This window comes from Macrobrachium nipponense, chromosome 43, assembly GCF_015104395.2.
Source record: "Macrobrachium nipponense isolate FS-2020 chromosome 43, ASM1510439v2, whole genome shotgun sequence".
Taxonomy (NCBI): domain Eukaryota; kingdom Metazoa; phylum Arthropoda; class Malacostraca; order Decapoda; family Palaemonidae; genus Macrobrachium; species Macrobrachium nipponense.
In genome coordinates, this window is record NC_061104.1 from 26003229 (window position 1) to 26026120 (window position 22892).

The 22892-nt window shown below is 37.5% G+C and overlaps 1 protein-coding gene across 2 annotated transcripts in view; it reads left to right on the plus strand.

Annotated features, from left to right (window-relative positions):
• Positions 1-22892, plus strand: part of LOC135213596 (probable glutamate receptor) — a 183136-nt gene that overhangs the window by 45675 nt on the left and 114569 nt on the right. Inside the window, exons 2-5 of one of the 2 annotated variants that reach the window (XM_064247607.1) lie at positions 13281-13382; positions 16966-17139; positions 19811-19901; positions 20941-21241. In XM_064247607.1, the coding sequence (XP_064103677.1) occupies positions 13306-13382; positions 16966-17139; positions 19811-19901; positions 20941-21241 (643 nt within the window). In that variant the 5' untranslated portion in view covers positions 13281-13305. The remainder of the gene's footprint in view (positions 1-13280; positions 13383-16965; positions 17140-19810; positions 19902-20940; positions 21242-22892) is intronic. The other variant, XM_064247608.1, reaches the window with a different exon arrangement.

The window sequence follows — 22892 nt, forward strand, 5'->3', positions numbered from 1 at the left end:
TTCAGGTTTTCTTTTCAGCCGTGCCGGACCCATGGGCAGCTGCAGAGGATGCTCTCCAACACCCCTGGGACAACCTCTCTTCGCTACGCCTTTCCTCCCTTCTGTCTGATTCGGAAAGTGATCAGTCGAGCGCTGGTCACTCCCAATCTCAGAATGATCCTGGTGGCTCCCAAGCGGCCTCAAGCCGTTTGGTATCCGGACCTGCTGGCTCTTCTTGCGGACGCACCGAGAGAGCTACCCAACTGGCACAACCTTCTAGCCCAGCCACACGTAGAACGGTACCACCAAGCAGTCCAGTCCCTTCAACTTCACGGCTGGCTGTTATCCACCATCTCTTGCGAACGAGAGGCTTTTCTCGTAGCGCAGCAACAGAGATGGCTGGACGTCCGACAGTCCTCTGCAGCTGTGTACCAGGGGAAGTGGGCCGTCTTCTGTGGTTGGTGTCGTAGACAGGGTCTGTCTCCTCTCAGAGCCACTCTTCAGCAGGTAGCGGATTTCCTCGTGTTTCTTCGCCGAGAGAAGCTCCTCTCAGTACCCACAGTTAAAGGATATAGAGCAGCACTGGCGCTCGTCTAAAACTGAGGGGACTGGACATCTCGAACTCGTTCGAGATTTCCTTGCTAATGAGGAGCTTCGAAAGGTCTTGCCCACCCAGGGAACTCAGGCCCCTGCGTGGGATGTGACTATCGTCCTTAGGAGTTTGACTCGAAGACCCTTCGAGCCACTCCGAGAGTCGTCAGACAGGGATCTGACCCTCAAGACCCTCTTCTTGCTGGCCCTGGCATCGGCGAAGAGAGTAGGGGAACTACATGGTCTGTCTTATGATGTTAAACACACCAGAGGCTGGGGATCTGTGACGCTCGATTTCGTCCCGAACTTCGTAGCCAAGACTCAGAATCCGTCGATCCCTGACGACAGGTTCGAGTCTTTCACGATCCCCTCCCTTCTGGACTTCACCGATAATGATGCGGATGAGATGCTGCTTTGTCCTGTGAGGGCGCTACGGCGCTATCTGAAGAGAACTCGACATCTCAGGCCTGAGCGTCGACGCCTCTTCGTTAGCACTGGGGTTACCAAGAAGAAGTTTCCAAGAACACGCTTTCTTTCTGGCTGCGTGAGGTGATCAGGAGAGCGTACGAGGCTGATGGTAGCGACGACATCCGTACGCTCCGACCGAGAGCCCACGAAGTCAGAGGTATCGGACCCTCCTTAGCGTTCCGTAAGAACTTCTCCGTGGCGCAGGTCCTGAAGGCAGGTGTCTGGGCCAACCAGACCACCTTCACGTCCTTCTACCTTCGGGATATTGCCCACAAGTCCTTGGATACTTTTTCCTTGGGACCTGTGGTGGCTGCTCAACACGTTGTGTAAGCTTACCCAGCACCCGAGCAGGCAGAACAGCATCGATTCCTGGTATGACTGGGAGAATGAATGTGCGAATGAGAGAGTGACTGGCTTCTCTTCACCATACTTTCTCTACCTCTACCTGTGGGCAGAGGGATACGGTCGTTACCACGCTGGAAGGGAGTCAGATGCAGGTAAGCTATTCAACCGAGCTCCATCCTATCTCTTTAACTAGAGATAGGAGTGTATATCCACCACTTTCTCCAACAAGGGGGAGAAAGTGGATGCCTACATGAGTCAAACCCATTACTTTTTTATATTTGCTCATGTACAGGAAAAAGTTCTTACAATGCTGGTACGAAGAGAGATACGCTTGCCTCTCTCTTAGTACTCGGCCCAGAGGTCTGACCATTGATCCTGCGGTGCACACCCCGATCAATCGGACAGAGGCTTGGATCCCTCCCCCCTCGCTCTTACGACCAGGGAGGCATTCCAGGGATGGACGAACACCAGTCTGTTCATCAAAAGACTCAGATTCCTCCCACCAAGAAGTGAGTCTTCCTATTGTTAAAGGACCGATGGTTTGTATTACGTATCGGAACAAATGACAATTTGTCGAAAATTGCATTTTTCCTAACTATACAAACCTGAGGTCCTTTACATATAGTCCCTCCTCATGCCACCCCTCACTCTGCGTATTTTGCATGGGCCAAAAGCAAAAGTGATTTGTTTACCTCGCGCGGCGCGCGACGATCGGACAAGCAGTTAACTACCGTTCTCCCCTTCCCGCTTGTTCGAAGCTTACGACCGTTCCAGCTGCCGCTAGCTACTTCCTATTGTTAAAGGACCTCAGGTTTGTATAGTTAGGAAAAATGCAATTTTCGACAAATTGTCATTTTTTACGGCGCGTACAGTCGGGCTTTATCCACCACTACTTATAATAACTTACGTATTAAAAAAAAACGAAAACCTGCTCTGATTACTTTATACGGTCGTGTGTTTCATAGGAAAAATCCTTTTTAATTCAAAAAGATATCGGTATGTATGAACCAACATCGCTTTCCCCACTCTGCTAGAGTCGCTTATTGTATGGAATTTGCTATGCTTTGAACACTTCGGCAGTTTTTGACTGACCTTGACCGCTTGACTAGGTGACACAGTCACCGAGTTTGCTTGTTTGGATTCTGAACGGCTACGTGTTTCTATTTTTTTTTTTTGTAATAATTAGGATCCTTCTCTTTATTACCATCGGCAACGTATTGTGTGTATTTAGCATTATGTTGCTGGTTACGTATAAAGCAATGAATGACGAACTATTAGGAACTGAGCGATTACTAATAAGACAAGTTATCATTACTGCATACAATATTAATTGTTTGTACTTCATTCTTTGCTAAAATAGGAAATAGTGAGGGATCCTGGTCAGCGCATTTAGCCTGATGAAAGTTTTTTACAGACATGTTATTCCTTGCAATCCAGCCATATTTTAAAAGTTAAGTTGAGTCATTGAGGTTCGATATTTTATATAACTCAAAAAACTCAAGGCTAAAACTGCGATCGGGACTTGCAAAGGAGCATTTATTGTCATGACCCGAAATAGTGTTACCTCTAATTTATCTAGATTTGTACGGGTGTTCCACTTGTTTTTTTGTGTGTTTTCTAATCACTACGGTGCTTAACGACCCTATCCATGCATCTGTATAAATACAGACGTCCACTGCGTAAACGCATATTCACTGTTTAATATGATTTGTTACGTAAGGGATTAATAATCACCCAAAATGATAAAATTAACACAATATATGATTATGATATTTTAGTAGAACTTCTGGAAACAGACACTCAAAGATAAAAAACTCGCAGTAGCGAAATCTCAATGTAGATAATTTCTGTAAAAAAGTAAGATTAAGAATGTCTCGTAACTTCAGCCACAGGAATAACGAAATTCGACCTGCAAAGGAAACACTCAAAGTTACTCCAAATGAATAAAAAATTGTACTTAGCTTGCTTTTGTGGGAAGTCACGGTGTTCTGATAACGACACACGGCCTTGGTCCTCCTTCTCTATTTAGCGGATGACCTGGTTTTTTGGCTTGAGTTTCCCCCGTGCGCGTTGTTGGGATGATTCGAGCCCTTGAAAATCCGATGCTGCAGACGCGTTCGGTTTGTTTCTTGAAGTCCGGAAACGCTCACTAACGATGTTTTCTTGAATGATTCTAATGAGAGACGAAGCTTGCGTTGTCGTAGAAAAAGGACACGTCGGTTTTGTTTCTTGAAGTTATTCACTAACGATGATACTAAGTTGCTTGAAGAATCTCTTGCTTTCGTCGTCGTTAAAGAGTTTTTGTTGTTTTCTGAAGTCGCTCACTAACGATGATACTAGGTTGCTTGAAGAATCTGCTGCTTCCGTCGTCGTTGACTTCTTATGATACATGATTTATTATTCTGGTTTTTCTTCGTAGGACGTTGTAGAGTTCTTCTGGTACGCTGGCCACCAATATTAGGGCTTGTGCGCCTTGTATGATAAGGCGCCCTATGAGGTAATGTTAGACTAGCGATAATCTTACGCTAAGTCGGTTGGTATTGCACTTCCATCTTCAATGGAGTGTCTGGGGGTTTGTAGATCACTTACGAAGTCGGTATTGTCTTGTTGGTTATTACGACGATGTGTTAAACTCATGGTGAGGAGGTTCTTGTAGAAAACACTAAGTATAAAAAATTATATATTCTTCTGAAGTTTTACATGGTGAAGATCAGGTATGATTGTACAAGTCTTCTAATAACGATAGCTTGATCGCTTCTGCCAATGATGATGGCTAATCCTATTCCTCTACATGATAAAGCTTAGGTAAAGAGGTACAGGTCTTCTAATGACGATAGCTAACTCTGTTCTGCCTGTCTACCATCTCTGTTACAAGTTATGAAGGAACAGACAGTAGTTCGAACATATGAACATACATACAAATGACATAGTTTCATACGAACACACAATCAAATGAGACACGTTACAGATCACGTAGGCCGTTTGAATAATAGGTCGGGGTAGTTGTCTCAAGCAGGGAGCTTGGACTGTTTCAAAACAAATAAATGACCACAGATGACGGCATGTCAACTTAGCCTACATACTTATTGTATACGTCATCTTTAGCGTCTCTAGTCTGATCACATTCCTGCAAGCAATCTTTTATATATATGGACTAACATTCCATATTTTTATTATGTAAACACTTACACATGTCATACGCAAGATGTGAAGACGTGCATTGAACATGATGGTCCACTGGCCACCGCCTGACCCATGGAGGAATAATAGTTATGGAGATGCCTTGACCCAGAATAAGCGAAGCCATAAAGATTCACGCTTACCAGTCAAAGTGACAGTTCTGGAATCTCAGGTGAATGTCAGCACTATACTGGAATTTGGAGTCAGTTGTTTAGAGAATGTAACTATTATTTTGCTTGTCATTATCGATAGCGCCTTCCTGTGCTGCTTATGGATGTATGCAAAAATTCAATAAAACCTTAGAATAACCTATTACATTTCATTGGTGAGTGGCAATGACTGTCAATAAAAATAATGCAATGCCAAGTTTAAGCAAGTTGAAAAGTAAATGATATTTAATTGATCCCACGAATGATTTAGAAATCTGCCAGAGATGTAAGATATTGTTTAGAAAATCAATATAATTCAACGAAAACGCGGACATTAGCCTTGACAGAAAAGAGTTGCAAAAAATTGTATAAGGTGTTATGAAATATTACACAGGCAAGGCAATTTTTTTTTTTCAAAAATTATGAAAACCACCCAGTCGAATTGGATGACTTATAAAAAAAAGGATAAAAAAAGATAGGAAAATAATAATGATATTTTGAAAGCATGGATTCCATATGAATAGGGTTCATCATCTGAATAATAATTATAATAATAATAATAATAATAGTAATGTCATAAAAATCCACAATTATTAGAGTAGAGTATTTTGCTATGTAAAACAAACAGATTTCGAACACCTGATCAGTGTTGACGTTAAATTGTTAAGTGAGTGGGTAGTTTCCTTCTGAAGAGCATCTAAAAAGGTGAGCGGGGCGAGAAGATAACAGCCCATCGTCGAAGTGCTGCTTCGGGTGTTGTTACGTTATTCCAAATTCAACAGGCAGTTGCGCAAACCCCGCTGATCTTCGAACTTGCATGGGTGTCATAGTCGGAAACATCCACGGCTATCTGGAGAGAGAGAGAGAAAGCAGAACATCAGGGTTCACACGGTCACAGTCAATTTTGAAATTAAAATGTTTTAGGTACTGTTTGGCAATGAACCAGTTGATAAAAGGGTCTTCATTTGTAAATGACTTATCTTCAAAAGATTTCTCCATGTTTATAGCAGCACCTTCAACTAATCTTTTCACCTGAGTATCGTCACTTTTAAAAATAGTTCGTGCACCATCCCAATAAATTATGTGGTCTAAATGAAAACTATGAGCCACCAGAGCGCTGCCTGTGCATATCATAGGCCCTTCTGTGTTCCCTAAATCTTACACCCAGTCCCCTACCACCCTCCCCGAGTAACAACCATTGCAATCATGGCATGGAACCTTGTAAACACCGTTGTTTCTCTTGGTGCTACTGTTGTTCTTTGTATGAGATTTTCTGTCGTTGATGACATTTTCAAGTTTGCATTACATTCAACAAGCAGAAAGCAAGCTTCACATAAGTACGTACTACCTAAGAAAAAGTTTTGCTATTGCTGACTTTAGCCTTTTATGCATTTCGTATCAAAAATGTAATATTGGAGTCAAATTGACCACAGTCATGTAGAGATTCAGAATCAAAGTTATTCGTCCACGGATATACATATATGTGTAAATTTATTTTATATATATAATGTAAATTATATATATTAATATATATAGTATATATATATATAAGAATATCTATATACTATATGTATAAAGATAAAATTAATTTATAATATATATGTATATTAGGATTAAATAAAATAATTTACACATGTATTATACCCGTATACATATATGTATAATTATATAATTTATTATATATGTGGAAATATATTAGATAATATATATAATTATATATATATATATATATATATATTATATATATATTATTATATATAATACCATATATATATAGAGTATATGTTTTGTATATATATATAATATATTATTTTTTATAAATATATATATATATAAATAAAATTTAATTTACACATAATATGTATACCCGTGGACGAATAACTTTGATTCTGAATCTCTACATGACTGTGGTCAATTTGACTCCAATACTACATTTTTTATAAGAAATGTGTAAAAGGCTAAAGTCAGCAATGCTACTCATTCCAAGTTTACTTTCTTTTATGGAAGTAAGACAATAATCGAAGTAAATTTGAATAAAAGTTCAAGACAGAAAGGAAATTAAAAATTAAATAGAAAAACTTTTTCTTAGGTAGTACGTACTTATATGAAGCTTGCTTTCTGCTTGTTGAATGTAATGCAAACTTGAAAATGTCATTAACGACACATGTAATTGTTTATACCTATAAAAACCCTTCGGCAAAATCTCATACAAAGAACAACAGTACCACCAAGAGATGGTTCTTACTAGGGAGGGTCGGGGGTGGTATGGGGACTGGGTGTAAGATTCCATAATATATATATATATATATATATATATATGTATATGTATATATCTATATATATATATATATATATATATATATATACTATATATATATAGATATATATATATATCGTATGGAATTAATGTTAGTGGGCAAGCAGTGTCAGAATGAATACAGAAAATTGTATTTCCTCCGCTCTTATATCTGTCTAGATTAATGTTACCTTCATAAAATCAGTAGCATTTATTTACCGAGAAAAAGTTTCCAGGCAGAAACTGTCAAGCGTTGTGTCATCATTCATAGTGTCTCAAAATGCAGGCAAATCAAAGGGAAAATCAGCCTTCGCGACATTGCGACATTTCTTCTTGTCATTGTTCCCACGAAATAGTTTTTTTTTTTTTTCATTATTCCCATAGGTCAAAATCATTTATCACCGGCTTATTAACAATTAACAACCGGATTTTCCCTTCCGTGTTCCCTGTCTGATGAAAGAAGGAAAAATTTGAAGGTCACATTCGTTGTGTAAACAAAGATTGGAAACACACTGACACTGATCGCCCTCGGACCCTAAATTAAAAAAAAATGGTGCAGTATTCTTTGTCCCGATGGAAGTTGAGTGACAGGTTGATGGACAAGTCCAAGCGAAGCAGAATGCGAAAAGAGGAACCGTCTGTCAATTCGCGGAGAAAAAAAAAGCATTTGGTATTTAGTAGAAAACTTGTGTGGATCGCAGGAAGTGGCTGACGCGTCGATGACAATCCACACGCGAAATTAAAACAAAATGCAGCAGTGATACGTCAGTGGATTCTTGGTCTTTTTTACCTATAGGCCTAAACCACATGTAACGAAATAATGAAGATGAAAACAGTGCCTAATAACTGGAAAGTGGTAGTTCTGTTCCCCTCATTGATACAATAGTATTGCCAAAAAGGAAATCGTTAAATCGGTTGAAATTCCGTACGGGCTACGATCGTTCACATGAAACGTTTGGTGTAAATGTTGGAAACGGGAGGGCATCGGTGGTCTGATTGAGCCCTTTTAGACTGTTTACGATGCTGCTGCTGCTGCTGATGTATAAAATATCTGCACAAGGAGTTCGTCGTTGATTTGACTAATTAAAGGATGATGACGGCAGTAATTAAAACTCGCAGTACTTAACAGGGTAGGTGAGAATACTGGCATAGGAATCAAATGCTGCAACATTGTTTAAAACTAGATAATACCATCCACGGCTTAGAATTTGTTCGATAGAGTATTCAGTGAGTGAAAGGCTTTCCTTCACCTGAGAGAACACAGCGGGAATGAAGATCTTTCCTGAAAATCTTCAAGAGGTCATTATGTAATCACAACACCTGGCTACATAACTAGAATTTATCGATATAGCAATCTGAGCCCACAACGGACATGAACACATGACTTCCTTTGTAAATATTGATGACATGTCAGAAGGAGAATTAAATTTTAGCACAAAGTATTCACAGTAAAAGTTAGGACTTGAGACGTTTCAAAGGGCTAACTATGACTTGCCGTAGACTGGTAGTTAATAGTTAGACTGAAGGCAAAGAAATGAAGGGAACGGTATTAAAATCAAATTGGATACCGAGGAGCATAGAAATAAAAATAGAATGAGAGAGAGAGAGGAAGATTTAAAGTAACAAGCAGATTTGCTAGATTACCAATAGTGATGAAGAAAATGACAAAGGTGATTAGTTGAAGGCAGACAGCATAAAACAAAAGAAATAAAAGGCCTTGAGAAGGCTATTGGTTTTCTCGAAGAGAAAAATAATTAGTATTGACAATGAAGGCAAGAGAAAAACGGGCAACAGGAAAAATAAGCTGAAGTATAACATATTCAAGATAAGAATGAAACAATTTTTATGGCCTGTCCTCACTAGCGGGAATGCCGAGCACTTCCAGCTGTTTATATTTTCTCTTGCTTCTGAAGCAGTGTTACCAGACAATCACATCGTTCCGGCTCCATACTCGGTCGGTCAGTAAAGCTCGTTGTACAGTGGGATGGGTTATTGGAAGAGTGTTTGGCCGTCGAGTAGTGCCCTCTAATGTGGACAGGGCTTTAGAGAAAAACCATGGAAAGAAAGGAAGGGCAACAATAAAAACATAAACAGTCGGAAGAAGAGAAAGCACTGATGACTGTTGGACCAAATGGATGAAGATATGTGTTAATTTTTAGAAAGTTCCCTTGGCACAGAGAAGGTAAGTGATGGATGCTGAGCAAGAAGCCGGACCATAAAAGACTGAGACTACTCTACCAGATTTCAGGAGGAGGAACTTGTGAGAATGTAGGAAAAATATATGGCGAGATTCTGAATAGACAAGAGCCAAATAACCATTGGACGTAACTGAATATGCAGAAGTGCTAACGAACAGTCACAGAAGCACCAAGGATGGACAACGCACCAGCTGAACTACTAGAATACTTTAGAGATTTGTGATTGACGTGTTGCTAAGATATACCAAGGGCATAGGGCATTGATAACATAATTATCCAAGTACTTTAAAGTCACAATAACCAACTACTGAGGCGTAATACTATCCCCAGCTTGCTATGAAATCTTAGTTAAAACTATCAGGTCAAAATAAAGTCATACCAGGAAAAAGTACCTAGTGTGAGACTACTGATGCGAGTTTAGAAAAGGGTCATCGATGCACCAATTATGAATGCGAAGTAAACTAATGGAGAAATATTGGGATTTTAAGAAGAAAGTCTCATATAATCTGTGCAGGCATCTAACAGGCCTGGTAGTTGGCAATTCAAAGACCATTCTTGTGGAATAAAGCCATGTTTAAAGTGGAAGAAACAGGAGACACTGGTTTGAAATGTAGATATTGTGAATGCAGATAGTTGCCTGTTATTTGTTCTTCGCTGTGTTTAATATGGTATTATAAACATCACTATTTAAGACTGCGTCCAGTTAAAGGGAGATTGTCAACCTTTTTAACTTGGTGGATTATGTAAACATTGAATTTTTATATCAACCAGGTAGCTTCTAGAGTGAGATTAGAATTTAAAAACATGAGACATAATGTTATAATTCTGTCAAACAGCAATGAACAACAAACGCTTGGAATTGAGAGGAAATGGGAAATTCAGTTAGATTTACTGCCGGAAGTAGGCTTCATTACAGTTTGCTTTCATTTATGAACATTATTGCAGTGTTAGTAGCAATGACTGGATGTGAAATATGAACTCGACCAACCACCAAAGCTGAATGTATTTGACAGGAATTATTTCAAAGAAGAAGAGAAATTAGATGTATTATAGAAGACTGTTCTTAGAGTGAGTTTGAAGACTTAACAAAACCACTGATCAAAAATTCCATAGACCACTATGGCTGCGATCAGGATTATCTATAACACGCTATTACACGTATAGCTGCATCATTAAATACTAAAGTGTATGTATACACACTACAGTATATAATATATATAGTATATATATATATATATTATACTTATATCTATATATATATATAGATATATATATATATATTATATATATATATATATATATATATCTATCTATCTATCTATCTATCTATCTCTCTATCTATCTATCTATCTATCTATCTATCTATCTATCTATCTATATCTATCTATATATTATATATATAGATAGATAGATAGATATATTATATATATATATATATATATATATATATATATATATATAAATATATATATATATAATTGTATATAATTCTAAGAGATTAAAGTCAGGGTTCTCTAAATAGTATCAATCATTTTTAAAATTAATAAAAACCTTAACTGCGTATTAATTTTGTGAATTGTTGTGCATAATATGTAGGAATTTTCATCTTGATTTTTGCTTGTTCATCCCACATGCATTTCAGAACGTTAATTTATTTATTTATTATTTTTTTAATGAAAACAAACCACGAATCTGTTAACAAAATGAATTAACTTGTGCCCTCCCGGGTTTTATCTTGAAATATTCTTTTGTAATCAAAATATCTTAGTTAGTCGGCAGTTGTTTCTGATATTAGTAGAACAAATAACTTTAAATTCAGAGGATGACCATCAAGGTGTAGAGGTCTTTCTAAGAATTCGTAAGATGTTGTCATGCCACATTTTCTTCTTAAGTTCTCTAACAGATCCGTTTTGAACAAAATTTCGTCACCTACCGGAAATGCATGATCAAGGAGATCCTTCCATGTTCATTTCATAAGATGATGATGATGTTTGAGATTAAGCTGGCCTTATGCCAGCACGGGCTCTTGCTCCTAGAGCAGCCCGCAGAAGAAAATGACCGCAAAGTCACCACTCGCCGCCAGAGGCAGTCAGATTTGCAAATGAAGATTCTTCTAACTAAAGCCTAAAATATCCTGTAATTTAATGTTTGTAGAACGCACTTTATTTCTCTTGGTTGTGTTCCTGGCAAGAGCAGTTGCAAAAGACTAAGTCTTATGAATATCTCGATAAAATTAGGTCTTCTCCTTCATACTGCATTTTTATTTCAGCCAAAAATTGCCGCTTTGCCCCCTCTGCCCACAGTACTTTTTATGGCCCCCGCCTCAGTTTAATATTATTCAGCTCGTCACTAATGATTTCAAGTTGGTTTTGTGAATATTCACTCTGGAAGATAACCCGCCTTGTATTTAATCTTCTAGCATTTCCACAAAAAAAAACCTGTCCCATTTAAGAGCTCTCTTTTTTCCGGTACTCGATTGGCTTGGACTTGCGTAAAATATAAGTATAAATAATGTTACAATTTAAAACCCAATGAAAACAATAGGAACATAATTAACAGCTTAGGCCAACAGAGGATCAATGAATTTTCAGGAAATGGGCCTAAATCGTATTATTCCCAGACCCAGGTGCGAGTGACCTTAGGTTTTTCGCCTGTGAGGAGATCTTGGAAACGATAGGACGATGGGATCAAGATCCAAGTTGTAGGACAGTGCGTAACGTCGCTGGGATCGTGATTAGTCGTCTTGACCTTTTATTGAATGACGGAAGGGGGACATTAGTAATGAAAAAGCTGTGCACGATGACAATGTTGAGCTTGGTAACTATTTACGATAGTTGTAATTTTGGTAGGAAGAGTTGTTCATTCAATTAGGCCTTCCTAATTTCAATCAATTATTTTGGCCAATGAATAGTTGCTTAGTTTGAGACGGATCTGGACACAATTATGGATACAGAATTTTTCGTGGCTGCTCATTTGAGTTCCATCTAGTTGAATGGTATTTCTAGAAGTAGAAATTCACACCTGTGACCTTCGCATCGATTTGATGCCCAGGAATTTTGTCAGAATTTTGTTTTTTTTTACATCCGCAGAAAACCTGGGACTTGGAAAGCTATGGACACTTTTTGCAAGAAATACATATATTGTTTAATAATACTTCTCCAGGACCCATACTGGCTCGTCCTGCTCTCACATAAGCGAGTATTATCAAAGATATTTTTCACATTGACACCAAGACATAATTTCGAAATGGCCTACCCTATTATAGCAAACCATAGTTGATAGATAATCAGCCTTCTCTCCTTATACCTTCAGACACGTCATTTGAAAACAGCCACGCTGAGATTAGCAGCTTGAAGTTTCTAATACCTGATGGCATCAAAACTTGGATTTCATATAGAAATTTTCGAATCTCTTACACGTACTACAAATTATATACGAAGGATGTTTGGCCGAAAGCAGGTCACAATAGCCTAGAACTAACTTTTAAAGGAAAAAAGTTTGTGTGGCAATTCAGTTTTTGATAGTCACAAAAATAATGGTCTGTTCGTTGGAGCAAGAACCCGTGCTCTAGCACAAAGTCAGCTTACTGCATTAATAACAATAGCAACTTCAAGAGTCAAATCCCTGATTTCCTGAAGAAAGGAAAAAGGACCGGAACCTAATGTCAACTGGCCTTGTTATTAATCAATACAGAATGTCTCCAGGAAACTTTCACTGTCCCATCAATCTTACGAATAGTCTGTGGCAAATTAAAACAAAGAGAACCTATGGATTGATCTTATCAGATATCGATAGTTAGTTAACAGTAGACTCATCTGAGTCACGTGACTAACGAGGGACTTTCTTTATAGTCGGCTGCTCTCCTTCCTTAGGCAGCTTAGTTCAGCTTTAGCTCACGGTCGGTGAGCGACAAACGGAACAGGTTTCATTGCGTTAGTTTTTTCTATCTAATTATTCTAATTCAGTACTGAAATGTCTGCCTTTAAGCATCATTAGAAGACATTGCAGTCACGGGATCTTGCAATTTCAATGCTTTCGTCAGCTGCCTTGATTATTATTTTATTTTTTCTCCAGGTAGCTTTGGTGGTAACTGGGAACAATGGGTCGACCACTGAGGGAAGTCCTTAAAGATCCTAATATTCTGGAAGCGCTTAGAAAGGATCCTGAAGGATTCGTGTGAGTATATGAGATACATATTGCCCTTGACCAGTAGGATAAACTGAAGGCAACTTCAATCTTCTCAATATATCATGAATTTAAGTGATATAAAGCTTGGTAATATTTAAAAGCTCAGGATTTTTGTTGTCCTTACTCTGCCTATTGGGAAAACTTCCGTCATGCAGTTATGTATGTATGCAGTTAGTATTATTCTGTAGGATCTGGGGTGATTAAAGTATTTTGGGAAGGGATTCTGTCTTCTGTGTCCCATCTTCATTTCGATTTGACGTTTGGTGCAAAACTTAGGTTTGGCGAAGGGCGAATTGAGTCTCTCCAGATCGAAATCGAAGAAAGCCTAAGGAACTTCCTCGTGTATCTTCCGGATCGCTAAGTCTGTAGGCCTAGCATAGTTAATTATAATACTTTTCCTCATGATGATTCTCAAGAAGAGTGGCGAGAAAATTAAAAGCTTTGCCTGGATTTCTCTTTATAAAAACAGCAGGTAGACTTAAATAGAAGACATTGCATTTTATTGCATTTTCCGGTTCTAGCGGGTTTGCAAGACAAAATTACTAATATATCATTTTGATTTACTGGGTTGTTGCATTATATTTTTATACGTTCTTATTTATTGTAAGGGGTATTTTGTAGTTGTTATAGAAATCGATTTTTTAATTTGAATATTTATTTGATTTTGTATTTGTTATTTTTATTTTTGCGATTTTTACAATCCTTAGGGGGAAGAAAGAATCCACATCTAGGCTTCGTAATTTCTCATCTTGGCGGGTTGTATTTACTGCTCTGAGTTTGATAGAAAAGAATTATAAATCCATATATTAAGAACTAAAAAAATGGAGAAAAGAGAAGATTAATTTCTACATAGATAAGAACCTGCCCCGAAGAGGGAACGTTTGAAAGAAAACGTTAAGTTATTTCGAAAGAGGTCTTGCAAAAAATGCTTAGGACTAACTACTGTCATCTTTCCAGAATGACGGACGGATTTCTCCCAGACTTGTTCGCTCAACCTTTTTATATAAGTCAGCTGGAATGTCACTAAAAGTATCTTATTCAGTTTTCGTCTTTGGGTTTCTATCACTGGATGCTTGGCTAGCGCTGTCCACATAATAGTCGCTGCCGGTTACGATAATAATAATTGCCGCTGAAACGACCCCGATAAAGGTAGAGAAAATTTATGATCGTCGTCCGGTCCGAAATAAACCTTCGGCAGGGGATAATCAATGACTTTTCCACAGTTTCTCTGTGCTTCTTAAAAGAGGAAATCTTGATCCTGTAAGCTCAATTTGTTATTATTATTATTATTATTATTATTATTATGCAGAATTGATAAAACAACAAATTCGATCGAAACTTGATTTAATTTTCCCCCTCAAAATAATTAAGATTGTGATATCGAATCAGTATTATTATTATTATTATTATTATTAGCCATGAGAGTACTTTACTTTACTAATGGCATGAACAGCTCCACAAGAGCGCGAATTCTTGGATGGTCTCCGTTACCTTTAAACAGTCTTCCACAGTCTTCGGAAAGACTGGTAGCTATTAGCTATTTTTATTTTTATTTTTTTATATCATGTTTTAGGTGAATCTACCTACATGTTTAAGCATACTAGATTCGTTTAGAAAATTCTTTGAAAGCGTTAGTTTAAACCTAAAACTCCTTTTCCCTTGGCTTAAATTACGCTGTCAAAGAAAGAAGGAAACCTAAGTGAATATGGCGATATATACTTACTTTAATAGCAGAGTTCGGTGATTTAGCCTGCCTCATGCCAGCTCGGGCCCTTGTCTTTGTAAAGGCGACTTCTGTGAAGGGTGGAAAGGCTCTTAAAGGAAAAAATACCTGGGAAGGGATTAGGACTTGACCCCACCAACGGAAACACAACCATTCGATAGATGAATGAATTGAAATCAAGTTTGAACCGGGAATTTGAGATGTACATTAGTATTGCAAAGCCCCAGTTTTTTTATATGCCCCTAGGTTAGGTTAGGTTGGGTCAGGGCCTGAACTCTTCCTCTAACCCCCTCGAGTAGTTCGTAACTTTCTGACGCCACTGATGTTTACCAGTTTTTCTGTAATGTTTTGCGGAGTTTTTGTCGTGCTATACTGATTACAAGATCATGACTGTGTCTATGTGGATTCTGCCCTCCTGTTCAACGAATTGAATCGTTAGGGGAGCATGGACCCCCTGAGCATCCTTCTTCATCCTGTGATTTTGTTTATTCTCTAAAAAGATACGTTTTAAAATAAATAAGCTGTCACGAGGCCCCCAGACTGCGGGTACAAGCTCCTGTCACGGGCCCCCCAGACTGCCGGTACCCGGGTATGTAGTACCCTTTCCCGCTCCCCCCCTCCCTCCCCTAAATGTTTGGGCCCTGGGTTGGGTTAAAGCAACATAAGTTCCCGCAGTAAATTGGTTCTGGGAAACATAGAGATTATTTACAAAAACATCTATGGTTAGTGGTTAAGATATGGCGTCCCGCTTTTTTCAGGGAAGGTGCCGAAACTCTGTTGCTTTTGAGGAATATGCAACCAGGAAATAGCCTTTGCAAATTCAACTCCGTTTTACGTTAATTATTTATATAGTTCTGAGAACTTGACGATTTTCATTAATTAGCGACATCAGAATTCTGATGATCTACGAGGTTTTCCAAACTTCGTTCAGCAGCAATGTTTATGACAAAAGCCGAGGTCCCGTATCTTCCTAATTACTTGACGTTAATTCAATAAAAAAAAGTGAGACTTCAACTCTAGACTAATGTTAAAAGCAAAATAATTTTACAACGATGTTAAGTCTGACGGCAAAGTATCAAGTTGCAAGAAAATGTTCTTGCAAATCACCCCCTTAAAAACATTGGTCTTTAAATCCAGCAATTTTGTATATTGTTGAATATTTTCAGAATTTCGGCTTGAATGTACATTTAAAATTTTGTTCCTGCTTTTTTTGTGTATATAATTTTATCCTCTAATCGACTGGATTACTTTTCGATATGTTCTTATAAGTACTATACGTTGTCTTGATCTCTGTGACACTAAAATTGTTCATAATCACGATACCGAAACTAATTTTTCTGTGAAATTTCGATAATTAATTATGAGAGCGCTTTCACCCAAATACCCCGTTAGTGCACCTCCTTCAGTGCACTGTAGACATTACTTAAACGTCTTTGCAGCGACCTTTCTGTCCCTAGCTGCAAAGTCTTTCATTCCTTTTATTGTACCTCCGTTCATATTCGCTTTCGTTCATCGACTTTTCAGCCTCTCTAAAAATTGTTTCCTATTGCAACTGCGAAGTTTTCCTCCTGTTACGCCTTTCAAACCTTCTTACTATGGGTTTCCCATTTAGCGCAGAATGACCTCATAGGTCCCAGTGTTGTGGCCTTTGGGCAAAGATGTATATTCTTTCTATCTAATGAAAAATAGTAATAATGATGGCTTTAATGATAAAATGTGGCGAAGAAACATTAAACATCAGAAAACGGCGAACCTCGTCAACAAGATTCAAGGGGATCGGTTCCTTGTCTTTTTTTCAATTTCTAAACAAAGTAAAGCAAACACTCATTGACTCATTTCCTCTTGCAGGTTCAAAGAAGCTCCATCCGTCGTCATAACGATGGTTTCTTGGCCTACGCACACTCAGCTGAGGTTGGAGGACATGAACTCGGCTGTAGTTTTGGCGGGAATCCCAACCAACTTCCCGATCGCTGGTCCGATGTCGTATGTGCTGGAGATTCTCTCTACGACGTTGAATTTCACGTAAATATGATTATAGTTCTACGTCGCCGTGGTTAATTTTGTCTGTTGTCAGGTTTTGTTTCATCATTCAAGTTTTCTGTAAAATAAAACCATCGAGATGGCTCTGTCTGTCCGTCCGCACTGTTCTGTCCGCCCTCAGAGCTTGAAAACCACCGAGGTATGTTGATCATTCACCCTCCAGTCATCAAACATACCAAATTGCAGCTCTCTAGCCTCAGTAGATTTTATTTTCCTTAAGGTCAAAGTTAGCAATGATCGCCGCGTGGCAACGATATAGGCATCACGGTGCCGTGGTCTCGTGCAACATTATACCTACCCTCTATATCTTTGATACCGAGGTGGCCTTGATTATACGCTGTGCAGAAAACTCGATAGCGCCGAAGAACCTGCGCATTTTTTACTTGTTTAATGTCAGTGTAGCTAAGAAAACAACGATGCTGGTCGTCCATATCATATAAAGCTCTGTGCATATTCATGCATTAATTAATTAATTTTTTTAAGCATACAAAATAAGGTACCTTTAGTCTTATGTTCGGGGAAATACATGACGTCGTAGGATAAGACTATCCATCTTGGCTCTCTTTTACTATACCATCAGTTGTCAACGGTGTGGGTAAAACACTCGTAATGAATCAAAATGGCTTTGCAGTCATCTATGAATCTAGTAATACAGTAACATGTCTATAATGATTTTTAATAACATTCTGTAACATTACGAGCATGTATTTGTGGCTTTGTATTTCTCCAACTATTATTATTATTATTATTATTATTATTATTATTATTATTATTATTATTATTAATTCTATCAGTCATCCTATTCGACTGGGTGGTTTTTATAGTGTGGGGTTCCGGGTTTGCATCCTGCCTGCCTCCTTAGGAGAGTCCATCACTTTTCTCTACTGTGTGCTGTTTTCTAGGAGCATACTCTTTCTGGAGCTACTTCGGCATCTAGTTTATTATTATTATTATTATTATTATTATTTTATTATTATTATTATTATTATTATTCATTATTATTCTTATTATTATTATTGTTATTATTATTATTATTATTATTATTGATTATTGTTATTGGTTATTGTATTGTTATTGTTATTGTTGTTGTTGTTGTTGTTTTGTTGTTGTTGTTGTTGTTGTTGTTGTTGATTCAGAGATCCAGTAAGGAAATCTTAACAAGTTGATAAAAGGATATAGTATCCATAGCATTTTATTTTACTGTGATATTCGCCTCCTTCTTATAGCTACAAACTCTATGAGAAAAATATATAATCGAAAATTATACTGAAGCGATAAAAGTTTTAGATGTAAAACGGAAGATTCTGTTTCGGTTTTAGAACTTTTTTTATCTTTTTTTTTATTAGATATAAGCCTTTTGATGCCTGTCTTTTTCAGCTTTGTTTTTATTTGTGGTTTGAAAACGGGTCGAAAAAAATATATGAAAAAGAGCTTAAATTATTATTATTATTATTATTTATTATTATTATTATTATTATTATATTATTATTATTTTATTATTATTATTATTATTATTATTTGTCCACTTTTCTTCAGGGTCATAGCATAATATTCTCTCAAGAAGGCAATACTTCCAAATCATAATTTGTTCTAGGACCTGGTTTAACGATTTTCATCAATAAAATTTACGCATTTGGCAAAATTCGAAACAGCGAAATGAAAAAGACCATAATCTATGATAAAGAAAATACCGTGTAAGATATTTCACAAAAGGCATCTTCACTTTGACTTTTTTTGTAAGTTTTGTAAATGGAGTGTTTTGAATTGGCGGCATTTTAACGATTAAATTTGCATTAAAACATTTTTCTTGAAACAATATGCAATCATTTTAGATGTGGCATTCGTGTACATTGACATTTCTCTTATTGCATTTGTTTCAATTTTATTTATTTAAAGTAGTTCCTACAAAACAGCAATTTTGCATTTGTTTTTTATTTTGTAGTTATCCTTCGCCTGACAGGAAAAAGCTTAATTTTGCAAATTAAGAAGTAGTAGTGTGTTCAGCTTTCACTATTATAGTTAATTATCAAGACTGTTATTCATAATAATACTTCGGTCATTTATCATCGGTTTCAAGAAGCGGTTGTCGTAATTAGTGTATGGAATGATTACCGGTTTATACTGCTCAGCAATTTTTTAATACCGTGAAATAATCAGTTTTATATTGCGACAGTTATGTCATAACTTAATGATATCCTTATTTATGACCCCTATAATCAGACTCGTTTTCCAGCGACAGAAAGACTTTTGTTCATAATAAATTCCATAAAATTGTTTTTCGATAATTATTTTTATTGCTCAAGAGAAGGATCGTATTTTATACCTGTGAAGCGAGTCGTTTTAGCTTTAATTACGCAATAATTCGTACAGTTCAATGGATCTGTCTCTCCATCTACAAACGTAAACTCAGATTATGTGTTTTGTTAAGTACAGTCGAAGGATTTTACTCTTGATATGAAACACCTCCTTGACTTAACTACACTAATTGCATCCCTCTAGTCTCAGTAGGTTTTAAGATCTGAGGGCGGACGGGAAAAGTGTGGAAAGACAAACAAAAGCCATTGAAATAGTTTTCTTTTACAGAAAACTAAAAATATAAATTTGGGCAAATTGTTCAAAACTGGTACATGGAATATTCTCTTCTGTTCTGCAGGTACAAGCAGGTAGTTCCTCCTGATGTCTCTTGGGGAGTCCGGTCACCGAATGGAACTTGGTCCGGAATGGTCCGCCAGGTGTTGGAAAAGGTTGGTATTCCTTGTTAACACTGTTGGTAGTCCTGGCAAACACTGACATAAGTGACCGAAATTTTGTTAGGTGTGAAACGCATTGAAGATAGAGTTGATATGTTACCACCTGAGGGAGATATTTCTGTGTAGTTCGTAGCTTCCAGTTGTTTTGAGAAACCATTCAAATTATTATTCTGTCTGAGCATTACCATGCATGGTGAAATTTCTGTAAACAAACTTTATTAATAATATGATCATATTTTAAGAATAAAATTGTTTATGGGTAGCTTATGTGTGTTGAAGACCATTTGGCTGCCTTTTTTTGTAGTTTAACACAAGTCGCTTACTAAAACCTAGTACATAGACAGAAACGGACATATTTTTCCCTTCATTTTTGTTACCTCTCTCTCTCTCTCTCCTCACATACTGAAATAGGTTTAAAATGATTCAGTAGGGCAGTGACGGAATACGTATCATTAGGGCTGCGTGGGCATGGGTTTCTCGCATTTAAATAACATTGTCTGGAAGGTGTAACAATTTGCTCTTTATACTAAGACGGCGTAAGAGGACTCAAGGCAGAAGCAGAGAGGGTGAATGATGTGAACCCAACAAAGGCAAAATCATAACTAACTTCTCAGACAACCGAAAAAATACAAGAAAACAAAACATCCCTCATTGGTTGGTTTATATGTCATTGGTGGCTCACTGGAAGCTTTGGATTGCCACATATTTATCATATCTGGGTATTAATATAAATTATACAATGATCTCCTCAGCTTGATTAGCATTGACTGGTTCATAAGTAAGTTTAGAAATCAGCTTTCAGGTTTTAGGATTGAAAAGGAAAATTGACCTTTATGGCGATGTTCTCAAACTCTTAATGTATTGTTTTTATGCCTAACTTTGTTTACTTCTATTTCTTGAAAATAGAATAATTTTATTCTATATCCCTGTAGTATCAAGAAAGCCAGTGAGTGTGACCCTGTTCCAAAGAACGTTTTAATTTGAATATTACAGCAACAATAGCAATCTTCTTTCATTGTTTTCTCTTCCTCAGGAGGTCGACATGGCGCTGGGACCCTTCCAGGTCATTGAGAGCCGAAACCAGGTCATAGACTTCTCTACTCCCTTCTTTTTTGACACTCTGTCCTTCATGGTAGCTAGAGGAAGCGACAAGATCGACCCCTGGGGTTTTCTTATGCCCTTCAATCCTAATGTGTGGGGAGCGTTCTTCCTGTGTCTCCTGGCCATTTGTCTGGCTCATTTCGCGTGTGACCTCACCCAGAATCCACCTACGAATCTGGCGCACAGGTTCGGGAGCGTTGTCATGGACTATATTCGACCTCCAATGAACCAAGGTTAGTGTGTATATTTTGTCTCGTTTGTTTGCATCTTGGGAAGTTGACACAAAACGTCATTGTGGATTTTTACAAAAATGTTGCCAAATATGGGCCTCGTAATTAGCAACGCCCAATTGAATTTGGGGAAATACTAAAGAAAGTTTACGTCAGTGGAATGCTCATCCTTGTTGGAAGCTGGAAGTCTTCGAACGCTCCTTTTTGTGTTGTTTCTCATGTATCAGCGTTCAAATTTTCTCAGAGCGAAGGCATCACGTTGATGGTGGGAAACGATATGTTCGTTAATAGATGCATGAAACTAATCTCGGATGGAAATAACTAGAATCTGACTGGAGATGACAACATAAAAGAACTCAGATGTCTCAGGAAAGTAAAAATATGTCCTCTCCTCTCATAGGCTTTGTAAAATATGAAAATATTTGGATGATTATGAATTTTTCATATGCCTCTGTAAGAAACATGATAGTGCATGTCTTCGCGTTGAGAGAGAAGAGAGAGAGAGAGAGAGAGAGAGCGAGAGAGAGAGAGAGAGAGAGAGAGGAATGTTAAACAAAAGACTAACTTGGTAGTGACATTGATTGTTGGGTATATTTTAGGAGGAAAACTTACAGAATGTGTGCATTACATAAAGAAGATATTAATAAAGGCAGGTAATTCATCAGAACAGATATTCTTGGAAGACCATATATATACTTGCAAATGCTTACATGTAATATACACATACATACACATATATGTGCTTGTGTGTGTGTGTTAAAGAGATAGTATTCATAAGACTATTCGTAGAACTGTGCATGAAAAAAGGCATAAAAACAAGTGAAATTATAGTAACTCAGAGAGAGAGAGAGAGAGAGAGAGAGAGAGAGAGAGAGAGAGAGAGAGAGAGGTCGTTGGCCTAATGGACAAAAACAAGTGTTTCTGTTACTGGACGTCAACAGCCAGAGTCAGCATTTTAGAGCATAGGTCAGAGGTGATGATCTCTCGCCAGTGAAGCCATTAGGAGAGGTCAAGAGGTCAAAAAGCAGATTTTGACACCTCAGTAGGATACGAGTTCAAAACATCAAGACCGTTGTCCTGAAAGTATGAGAAGTGAATGATAACTACAGAGATCATGATTGACGAAAACTAGTGAAATAAACTGTGGAAAATGAAAATAAATCCAATGAGAGGAGGTTGAATAAGATCTTACCATACATACCTCGAACCATGACATCACAGTTGACACCAGAAACAAACACCAGTACCAGTATAAGGGAGATGAGAAGGAGAAACAGGGTTAACAGGGAGTGAAGAGTGAGACTCAAGAGACACAGGGCCGTATTTTTAAGCTACCACCTTCCCTGTCCGATGGAGAGCTTACTCGTGAAATTCCTTTGTGGAGCGGTATTTTAAAAACATAGGGGAAGCCCTTTCATAAAAAGGAACTGTACGGGACGGCTGGTATGCCGGAAGTGGTGAACAAATATTTCATTCGGATTGAAAGACGGCTATTCTACTTCTGTACCACTATATGCCTAAATATATTTATATTAAATATATTATATATATATATTAATAATATATAATATAATATAATTATATATAATAATATATATCTATATATATATTAATATATATATAATATATATATATATATATATTATATATATAT